This window comes from Hyaena hyaena, unplaced genomic scaffold (assembly GCF_003009895.1).
Source record: "Hyaena hyaena isolate Hyena2069 unplaced genomic scaffold, ASM300989v1 scaffold_1546, whole genome shotgun sequence".
Taxonomy (NCBI): Eukaryota; Metazoa; Chordata; class Mammalia; order Carnivora; family Hyaenidae; genus Hyaena; species Hyaena hyaena.
Window position 1 is genome coordinate 256002 of NW_024082153.1, and position 11779 is coordinate 267780.

The 11779-nt window shown below is 36.3% G+C and overlaps 1 protein-coding gene and 1 pseudogene across 1 annotated transcript; both read right to left on the reverse strand.

Moving 5' to 3' along the window:
- Nucleotides 1–708: 708 nt before the first annotated feature.
- On the reverse strand, nucleotides 709–1549 carry LOC120225812 (annotated as a pseudogene).
- A 4374-nt stretch (nucleotides 1550–5923) lies between these two features.
- On the reverse strand, nucleotides 5924–6880 carry LOC120225825 (olfactory receptor 5F1-like). Its single transcript, XM_039224008.1, has one exon. It carries the CDS (start codon nucleotides 6878–6880, stop codon nucleotides 5924–5926), a length of 957 nt encoding a protein of 318 aa, XP_039079939.1.
- Nucleotides 6881–11779: the final 4899 nt, after the last annotated feature.

An 11779-nucleotide genomic window follows, 5' to 3' on the forward strand; every position in this document is an offset into this window, starting at 1 on the left:
TGGACATCTCTACTTTAGTCATGTACAACTTTAGTGGCAAGGATAAAGTCCATGGCTAATGTCTTTCTGAAGGTTATCAATGTGGTCATCTCCCATGCAAGCCTTGGCACCATTGTTTATAATTAGCCAATTCTCTGTTTTCCTTCATAATAATAATGATTAGCTTCAAATATCCATTACATTAATTTTATGGGCAGGTGATAGACAAGTATTAGAGCTGAAATCCATGAGCTTATTGTAAAAGAAATACATCAGATTAAAGTATTGAACATTGATCTCCTCCCTTGCAACTATGCACAGATTAAAATACTTAGCAGCTGAATGTGTGTATGTGTTATTTTGTTGTGTCAAAAGGGGAGAGAGAAACGGAGAAAAGGGCTGGAAATATTTAAAGTGAAAGAAAGTTAAATATAAAATAATTACAGGAAAGTTCTATGTCCTTATGTAAGTTTGGTTATTTACATTAAGCCTCAATGGTTACATATATTTGAATATTGTAGACTCTAATTTCTCAAAACATATTCTAAAGAAAAGCTTTAGGCTTAAAACAGCCTCTGAAAATCAAGTAAATACTCAATTTTGTTGAGGGAAATCAACCAAACATTGACATAAATGGAGGAATCTTTGTCCTGGTGGTTACATTCCATAAAGCCTTCTTTACTTCCTCATTCCTGAGGCTGTAGATCACAGGATTCAACATGGGGATCGCTACTGTGTAGAACATGGAAGCCACTTTGTCCTGACCCAGAGAGTAGCTGGAACTAGGTCTCAGGTAGGTATAGATGGCAGTGGTGTAGAACAGAGTCATAGCTGTCAGGTGAGAGGCACACGTGGAGACTGCTTTGCGCCTCCCCTCCCCTGAATGCATATGGAAGATACAGAAGAGAATGTACGAGTAGGAGGTGAGGATGATCAGCAGAGACCCGACCATATTCACACCAGCAAACGTGGAAATGATACTCTCATTAAGGTGTGTGTCAGAGCATGAGAGCCTGAAAAGTGGAGGGCTGTCACAGAAGAAGTGATGAATGACATTGGAACTGCAGAATGGCAGGCTGCCTACATAACTCGTGTTAAGCACGGAGTTCAAGAATCCTGCTGTAAAAGCCCCTGCTGCCATTTTGAGGCACACTGTCCTGGACATGACCAAGGAGTAAAGGAGGGGGTTGCATATGGCCACATAACGGTCATAGGCCATTAAGCCAAAGAGGATGCATTCGGTCGTGGCCAAGGCGATAAAGAAGTACAACTGCAGGAAGCAGCCAGCAAAGGAGATGGTTTTCTTCTCTGACAATAAGTCTACCAGCATCTTTGGGGTGATGGTGGAGGAATAACAAACATCCACAAAGGACAGGTTAGCCAGGAAGAAATACATGGGCGTGTGAAGTCGGGGATCAATGCTGATTAAGAGGATCATCCCAACATTCCCCAAAACTGTCAGTGTGTAAATCACAAAGAAAAGCAAGAAGAGAATGGCCTGTAGCTCCATGGTGTCTGCTAATCCCAACAGGATGAACTCAGTCAGCGAAGTATCGTTTTTGTTGCTCATGTGTGCAAATACAGTTTGCTTAAACTTGCTTTAGGGGTCAATATTGTCTTCTCCTAAGTTTATGAGAAATAGAAACCTGAATGAGGATTTTCGCAAAAGGGAAGAACAATCAACCTATGATAGTACAACACAGTAAATAGAGTGATCTAGCAAGAGGAAATGGAGGGACAAATAGAGAGGCCTTTGAACTTAATCAATAATTTTCTGTACTGAATTTGCATTGTGAGCCTTTCAACTCACTGGTGTAAGATCATATACATTCCACTCAGTTTACGCAAAAGCAATATATGATGTACTAGTGTCTCTTTACAGTCTGTGTCCAAATTCAAAGGATGAGTGTTTCTGCTGACATCTCTCTTATTCTCTGAACAGGTATGTAAGTCTAACCTATTCATTTTTCCTGAAAACCACTCTGAATTTCTCAAGACCATTCTGTGGAGCCTGGTAGATCGTCAATTAACTTTACAACTCTTGTTTTCAGTTCAGGTCATTATTTCTGGTTTTTGAATTTGAGCCTTGCATTGGGCTCTTTGTTGACAGTATAGAGTTTGCTTGGGATTCTCTCTCTCCCTCTCTCTACCCCACCCTTACTCTTCTTCTCTCTCTCAAAAATAAATAAATAAACAAAAAAGATTGTTTTTTCCACTCCCAGTCATGATTTCCTCCCCAGAAATCAGTCTTCTGTAACTCAAGCAGCAACAATCATTACCATTTTTACTAATCTATTTTTAGAGACTATCATATCCTTAGAAATGATCTTGTAGTGTTTTAAAAGTGAAACACGATATTGTTCTCATTAGAAAGTACACTGTCGAATTAGAGTCCTGTAGCAGCAGATCTGTCACCTGTCCACACCAGTGAGTGACAGCATGAAGTTCTGATCGCTTGCTTCCGAGCTTCTTACCTGTCTGGTCTCATTGTTTCTGTTTTATTAGGGGATTTCAGATCAAATGGAGCTTGCAGAAAAAGGAAACATTTTTCATTTGAAAATGACATAAAACGCAGTACTAATTCAATTTACCCATTTGTAAAAATTGAGATGCCTTCTGAGTAAATACATATTGCCACACTTTTATTTTGTGTTCCTAAGGAGGAGCGGGTAACCATGGGAGCTAGATTATAGGTTAATTGTGAGCCAATCCTCCAGAGGGAGGCAGTGCAGTCTCAAAAGAACACTCAATATGATCACTTGCCGATAAAGGGAATTGAACAATGTATGGGGTTTACATCCAGGAACACTTGTTGATCTCCAGAGGCTTTAAAAAAGTCTTTGCCAAAGTAAAGAAGTAATAATAATAACAATCATACATTTTTAATTGGCTATTTGCATTGCCTCTTCCTTATATTTTTAGCCTATTCCAAATGGGTACATAATTCACTACTAAATTGTTCATTTTCCCTTACCATTTCAATAATCGAGCCAATCGTTATTCTTTCTTTCCCCTATTGTGTGAAATTGTGTTTTGTGTCATGTTTGCATGTGTTTGTGTATGTGTGTGTGCACTCCCCTCCTTTGTCTAGGCAAGTGTAACCTTCCATTCAATTCTGTCTTGTGCAAAATTAATGAGAAGGAAAAACTAACTAACCACTGCAAAATGTTTAAACGAGAACTAAACCCTGGGGAAATGATACAATGGATAAGAAAATTAAGCTATTTTTTATGATATCAGAATTGTAATGGTTTTTGCAATTATTGTCTAGGACTCAGATATTAAAAATATAAATAATAAATAAATACATATAAGGAAAACAAGCTGAAGCAAACCACATTGGGTGTCCATATGCAGGGAGAGCCTATCTGCATACAGAACTCATAACATACTACACTTTCAATGTAGTATCTCCACTAATCCTCCATGCTAGGCTTTGACATTCTGGTTATTATTTTACACATTTTGCAGCTGAAATTTCAGGCTAATAAGTAACTTTTTAATAGACACACTGTTAGAAATGAGAGAATCAACTTGAGAACAATCGTCATCAGAAGGAAATAATATCCGGCTACCCACCTTTCCTATCCCACCTCATTTTCTGCTAGTTATGTAGAAGATCACAAATATATATATATATATATATATATACACACACATATATATATGTATACACATACATATACATTACATATATACATACATACATGTGTGCATGTGTGTTTTTGTGTATATACATGTGTTTATTCTAGTAAATATGTATTTTGTACCACTGTGCACTTCTCATTTTTATTTTTTAATTTTTAATGTTTTTTATTTAGTTTTAAAAGAGAGAGAGTGCAAAAGGGAGAAGGGCAGAGAGAGGAGGAGGACAAAGGACCCTAAGCAGGCTCTGCGCTGACAGCAGTGAGCCCAACACAGGGCTCAGACTCACGAAGCATGAGATGATGACCTGAACCAAAGCTGGACACTCAACTGACTAAGCCGCCCAGGCACCCCTTCTCATTTTTAATATAACATTCAAAATTAGGTTGTGCATGTTAGTTTACATTAAAAACCAAATCAAAATTATTTTTGTATGTTGAAATCAAACTGTGTATACACACCTTTTCTGCCTTATGCAGGACTCCATCTATTAATAACATCAGCCCTTTTTTTTTTGTGATATGTTAGTTTGATGTATGTGATTCTTAAATACTGATGTTTCTATCCTTCCAACTTGTTTGCTTATTTTTTCAGCACTGTGATGCTCACAGGTTTTGTAAGGTAGCCTCTATTTGGCTTCACCTATAAACAGAAGAAAATATTGACCAAAACGATGCCCCCAAAACATACCACTCAAACATCATTCATTAATATTAGTATATAAATTCCTCAAAAACCATTGAATATGTCAAATGTATTGAATAACAACTTTATATTTGGAGAAATAAATTTGAATTAATCGTTCAACTGAAACAAAAACTGAGGGGATTAGCAAGTTGAAACAATGAAAAGTGCATAGCAAAGAGGAAAAAGAGTAAGACCTTCATGGGAAGGGTTTAGTAAATATTGTCAAGGATCTAAGAAAAGAGGGAATGATAAATCAAAATATAATAATGAGAAGACTCAATGCTTTTACAGTTCAAATTTATTTTGAGTTCAATAAAATATGCAATATTTGAAACACTTTTTCACATGAATGATTAAACAATAAGCAAAAAGAATAGTTTTACAAGTAACTTGGATTAAAGAAATAATCAAAATTTACATTAGAAAAGATATTCCATGAATTAAAAAGCAGGCAGGATAACTAAGTGATCATAGCTCCCAGTGCTGGAAGTACTTGTAGACTCTGTGGAGGAGACGCAGGAAATGCAGGAGAGGTGAATTAGACAATAGAGCATATAGCCTCAAATAGGATACGTCTACAACCCAAATCTCAGAAATACTGGATTTTATCTCCTATTGTTTCTAAGTTTCAGAGGAAACTGAAGCATATTGCAAAAGGAATATAATGTTAGTATTTACTTGTGAAACATCTCAGTCTGACCTATGGATCTACTAAATATCGGGACAGAGGAAAGAAAAAATCCAGTTAATGAGCAGCCAGCTGGTGAGAAAAATGAGAGTGAGCCACTCAGTCAACAAGCAAATTATCTCTGAGGACAACTTGGGCATTGTCTGCAGGGCACCCAGGGCCAGGAAACCACAGCAGACCTGGAGATGGAGAGTTCGGTGTACAGGTGCATAGACAACTCTGATGACTCCACGTACACCTGTCTGGGCAAGGTCACTTACACGGATCATAGGACACATTGGAATACAAGCAGGGTGACCTGTTTGTGATGGGACACAATGTATGTTATGTCTACGTCCCTACTTCTAACATGTACAACTTTAGTGGAAAGGGTAAAGGCCACGGCTTATCTCTGTCTGAAGGTTATCCATGTGGCCGTCTACCATGTAAGCCTTGGCACCCATCAGTTTCTAAGTTGCCAATTCCCTGTTTACCTCCATATTAATAATGCTTTCATGTAAGATATAATGCAAATTAAATTAATTCTATTGGTAAATGATAGACACATCTTTGAGCTGAAATTCATGAGCTTATCGTAAAAAATATATTTCAGATTTATACATTGAACATTGATCTGTCCCTTTTGCAACTATCCCCTGATTAAACTATATAGCAACTGAATGTGTGTATGTATTCTTCAGTTTATGTGTCAGGCAAGGAGGGAAAATGAGAGAGAAGATTTGGAAATTTTTGAGTGAAAAGAAGATAAGAGTAAAATAGTTCCATGTAGGTTCTATGGCCTTATATAAGTTTGGTAATTTCACTTGTGCCTCATTGGTTACATACATCTGAATACTGTAGACTCATTACTCCATAAATATTCTACAGAAAAGCTGTAGGCCTGAAACAGCCTGTAAAATTCAATTAAATACTGTGTTCAGAAACTCAACCAAACAGCCATAGAAATGGAGAGATCTTTATCCTGGTGGTTACATTCCATAAAGCCTTCTTTACTTCCTCATTCCTGAGGCTGTAGATCACAGGATTCAACATGGGGATCACTACAGTGTAGAACACAGAAGCCACTTTGTCCTGACCCAGAGAGTAGCTGGAACTAGGTCTCAGGTAGGTATAGATGCCGGTGGCGTAGAACAGAGTTATAGCTGTCAGGTGAGAGGCACATGTGGAGACTGCTTTGCGCCTCCCTTCCTCTGAATGCATATGGAAGATACAGAAGAGAATGTACGAGTAGGAGGTAAGGATGATCAGCAGAGACCCGACTGTATTTACACCAGCAAACGTGGAAATGATACTCTCATTAAGGTGTGTGTCAGAGCATGAGAGCCTGAAAAGTGGAGGGCTGTCACAGAAGAAGTGATGAATGACATTGGAACTGCAGAATGGCAGGCTGCCTACATAACTCGTGTTAAGCACGGAGTTCAAGAATCCTGCTGTAAAAGCCCCTGCTGCCATTTTGAGGCACACTGTCCTGGACATGACCAAGGAATAAAGGAGGGGGTTGCATATGGCCACATAACGGTCATAGGCCATTAAGCCAAAGAGGATGCATTCGGTCGTGGCCAAGGCGATAAAGAAGTACAACTGCAGGAAGCAGCCAGCAAAGGAGATGGTTTTCTTCTCTGACAATAAGTCTACCAGCATCTTTGGGGTGATGGTGGAGGAACAACAAACATCCACAAAGGACAGGTTAGCCAGGAAGAAATACATGGGCGTGTGAAGTCGGGGATCAATGCTGATTAAGAGGATCATCCCAACATTCCCCAAAACTGTCAGTGTGTAAATCACAAAGAAAAGCAAGAAGAGAATGGCCTGTAGCTCCATGGTGTCTGCTAATCCCAACAGGATGAACTCAGTAAATGAAGTATTGTTTTTTTTGCTCATGTGTTACATATACAGTTTGCTTAAGCTTTCATTAGGGGTCAATATTTTCCTAACTTAAATTCGTAGGAAATAGCTGTGCTAATGAGATTATTCATGCATTAGAAAGGAAAAAACAACCTAGGATAAGTACAACACAGTAAATAGAGTGATCCTGGAAGTGGAAAATTGGGGGACAGATAGATAAGCTCTATGAGCAATTGTCTCTATGAACTCAGTAGTTCAGGACCACATACTCCCATTCAGTTTCTGCAAAAGTAGTCTGTGTTGGTCTATTCTTTCATTCCAGCTAATATCCAAATTCAACTGCTAAATATATCCTTGTTGAAAACTTTCTAATTTTATGAACATTTTTGTGAATTTAATTCCAATGTATTTTTTTTTCCACTCAGGAGCACTCTGAGTATTCCTCAATATCAAAATTCATGCATTCACGCCCAGAAATCATTCATGTCTACCTCAAGGAGCAAATAAAGTGACCATTTCAAACCACCAATATGTTGTCACCTCTCATAAAATTTTATGAAGGATTTTGTAGTGTTTTAAAGTGAATCAAGGGGCATCTCAGTGGCTCAGTTGGTTAAGCGTCGGACTTCTGCTTAGGTCATTATTTCATGATTTGTGGGTTCGAGCTCTGCGTAGGGCTGTGCTGACAGCTCAGAACCTGGAGACTGCTTCGGATTCTGTGTCTTCAGCTCTCTCTGCTGCTCCCCTGCTCTTTCTCTCTCTCTCAAAATAATAAACATTTAAAAAAATTAAAAGGAAACATAAGAGTGAAATCAGACAATTGTTCTTGTTATGAAGTACACTCTCAGCGTCCTAAAGTAGCAGACATGATATTTGCCCATCTCAGTGTATAATAGTGCCAAATCCTGATAAATTCCTTCCTCATGTCTTACCTGTGTAGTGTAGTATTTTTTTTTCATCAGGAGTTCTCAGTTGAAGGTTAAAACTCGAAAGTAGAAAAATTTTATTTTTAAAATACAATGCAATCCAAATTTGAATTAATTATTTATTTATTAAAATTTAAAACACCTTCTTAAGATACTCGTTTCCATGCTTTTATATTGTTTTTCATAAAGAGAATTGGGTAAACATTGGAACCAGATTATGAGTTTTAATTGCTAGTCAATTCTCTAAAGGCAGAAACTCCGATCTCAAAGGAAAACGCAGTATGATCACATGCAGACATATGGAATCAAACATGATGTGGGGCCCTTCATCACTAAGTACCTATTCATCTCTATGTTACTTTAAAGTCTTGCCAAAATAACTGATGAATCACTATATTTTACACTGTATGGTGACTACATTGGAATTTAACTAAATTGCAAAATTGCCGTTTGGCAAAAAAATTAATTTTAATTTTATTTGAGCATTTATGTTTCCTCTCTCTATGTATTGGTAGCTCATTCCAAATGGGTACATGGTCCACTACCAATTTATTATTCTTCCTTTCCCTTTTTACTAATTGAGATAATTATTATTCTTTTCTTTTCTCTTTGTGTGTACATGTGTATTTTGTGTGTGTGTGCACATGTGCATGTACACACTTTTTCCCTTTGGACAAATTTTATCCTTCAACCCAACTCTTGTCTTGAGTGAATTTCGTGATAATGAGAAACTAAATCCACTGCACATTGTTTAAAGAAATACTATACCCTGAGCAAATAAGACAATAAATGAGAAAACTTCCTTTTTATGATTTTAGAATTTTGTTGATTTTCTGCAATTGTTGTCTGTGATTCTGATTCTAGAAGGGTTGAAAAAAACAGGTTTTCCAGGTCTAAATATAAATAAAACAAGATGACAAATCCACTGGACACCCATATACACAGAGTTTATTTGCATAGAGAACTTATAATATATTACATTTGTCCACTTAGATTCCCAAGTCATCCTCCACACCAGTCTTTGAGGTTCACATTATTATTTTACACATTTTGCTGCTGAAGTTTCAAGCTTTTAAATGATTTTTCAGTGGACAAACTGTTAGAAAGTGGGAGGATCAACTTGATCACAATTTTCAACAGAAAGAATACGCAGTTACCCTACTTTCTTAACTTGTCCCTTTTTCACTTAGAACATTATAAATATATATATATATACATATATGTACATATATACACATATATATGTTGCACACATATGTTGCATGTATCTTCCTGTAAATGCAGTCTTCCAAACATCAGAGCAAGGAGAGTGCTTTTTAAAAAAGGTCTCTAACATCATACAATATATTGCTTGAATACATGACTTGTAAAGATATCAGCCTTATGCCATTAAAAAACCACATCCTAATTGATCTCTAACAAGTATATAATATTAATTTAATTAATTATTTATTTATCTAATGTTTATTTATTATTGAGAGAGAGAGAACAGAGGAGGGGAAGAGAGAGAAGGAAACAGAGGATATGAAGCAGGCTCTGTGCTGACAGCAGAAAGCCTGATATTGGGCTTGAACCCATGAACTGTGAGATCATGACCTGAGCCAAAGTCAGATGCTTAGCCAACTGAGCCATCCCAGTGACCCCATAATATTTATTTAAAATGTATGTGGGTTAACACGGATCAAGGGAAAGAGAGAATGTTATGAATAAAGAAGAGATCAGTACTCAACCAAACTTAAAGATAAAAAAAAAAAACAATATTAAATTTATCGAACAAGAGATTACAACTAAAGATTTTGAGATTGACTGAAGAACAAACAGAGAGAACAATAAATTTAAAAAAATTCTATTTAAAACATGATTAAAAATAGTAAAACAATGAACCAGAAGCCTCTTAATTTTTTTAAATATTTTCTCTCTCTCTATATATATATATACATATATGTACATATATATATATATACTCTCTCTATATATATACATATATATTTGTATACAAATATATATATACATATATATTTATCTATCTATCTATTTATTTATTTGAGAGAGAGAAAGAGTGGCTCGAACCCACAAACCATGAAATTGTGACCTGTGGTGAAGTTGGACACTTAACTGGCTGAGCCACCGAAGGGTTCTTGGAAGCTGTCAGCTTTTCAAAGTCAGACTTACTGTAATGAAGTTTTCCTACAGTAAATTATCAGCATGTTTAGGTACACAGTTTCATGAGTTTTGACAAAGAAAGTCTTGCAACCAGCAGCACAATCAAGACAGATTATTGCTGCCAACCTAATAAATTCCATTATTTCCCTTCATAGACAATTCCATCCCCTTCCCCAGCCTCTGACAACCAACAAGAAACTATTGATGTGATTTATGTCATGCTTTTGCCCTCTGCCAGATGTGATCTAAATAGAATCATGCTGGAGTAGGTCATTGAGCTGATGTGACCTTCAGTTAAGTTGTGACCTGAACCTAGGCAATCAGAGGCTCCTTACTCCTCTCATCCTTGAAATAAATGTCTGCCATTATTCCAATGTTAGCAGCCATGTCACAGATGTAGCCTTGAGAAAGTAAGGTGCTGTTGAGATAATTCTGGACTGAAAACATGACTAAATCCAGGTAACGTCTCTATATAAACTTTAAAGATTCTGGTGAGCAGGTGCGGCAAACATCTTGCCTTGCTTATTAAACCTGCCACCAATCGAGTTGTCTGCCTCTTTCTTAGGTCTCTCTTTGCCTCTTTGCAAACAACCATATCATGTAGCCTTTTAAGTATGGCTTCTATCCTTCATTGTAACTTTTGAGATTCAACAATGTTGTTACTTTTATCCATTTACCCCTTTATATCATTAACCTAGTCCCTTCTATGCATGCACTATCAGTTGAGGGCCATTGAGTCTGTTTCCAATTAGGACAATTAGATATAAAGCTCCTTTTCCTGTAGACCTATATTTTTATCCTGAGTAAATAATAAAATTGATAGCATCTATAGTAAGTGTAAGCTGTTCAGAAGACTGACAAACTTTAACAAAATTATTGTGTTGCTTTTTATTGCCACCAACAACGTCTGAGACTTTGTGTTGCTTTAAATACTCTCCAGCACCTGACATGTTCTTTCTATTTTCTTTTTCTTTTCTTTTTTACAGTTTTAGCTATTTTAATAGTTATGAATGAGTTTCTCATTTTGATTTTAAGTTTCCTTAATGACTAATCATTTTGAACATTTTCATGGTCATATTTCTACCTTATTTTTCATTTGGTGAAATATCTGTGAAAATCTTTTGCTTATTCTGTTATTTGGTTGCTTGTTTTATTGTTATTGAGTTATAAGAAATTCTTTTTTAATCTTTTTCTTAATTTTTTAACGTTTATTTATTTTTGAGAGATTTGAGAGACAAAGAGACAGAGTGTGAGCAGGGGAGGTGCAGAGAGTGAAGGAGACACAGAATTGGAAACAAGCTCCAGGCTCTGAGCTGTCAGTAAAGAGCCTGATGCAGAGCTTGAACTCACAAACTGCAAGATCATGAGCCGAAGTTAGCCACTTAACCAACTGAGCCACCCCAAAGAAATTCTTATATATTCTGGATACAAGTCTTTAAACAGATATGCACTTTGCCAATATTTCTTTTCTAGTTTGTAGCTAGACTCTTCATAATTTTATAAACATATATTAGATAATATATATTTTTATTAAAATATTATGTTATAGTGTCTTTTTAAAAACAAATTACACTTTTAAGCACAGCTTATTAATTTTTACTTATGTGTTTGTGCTTTTTGTGCAATATTTAAGAGAAATGTTCCTAACCTAAGGTGAAATTATTTCCTCCTGTGTTTTATTCCAGAATTTTTAAATTAAATTTTCTTCAGGTCTATAGCTTTTCCCTTGATTTGGGTATATGTTTTGACATCATATTCTTTTCTCCTTCTCTCCTTTCTTCTTTCTATCTCATTTCCTCTCCTTCTTTTATTGCTTTCCCCTTTTCTTTTCTTCTTGTATTTTGTT

Excerpts from the sequence above, each read along its gene's own strand:
- LOC120225825 (XM_039224008.1), bottom strand. The coding sequence starts at position 6,880 with ATGAGCAAAAAAAACAATACTTCATTTACTGAGTTCATCCTGTTGGGA.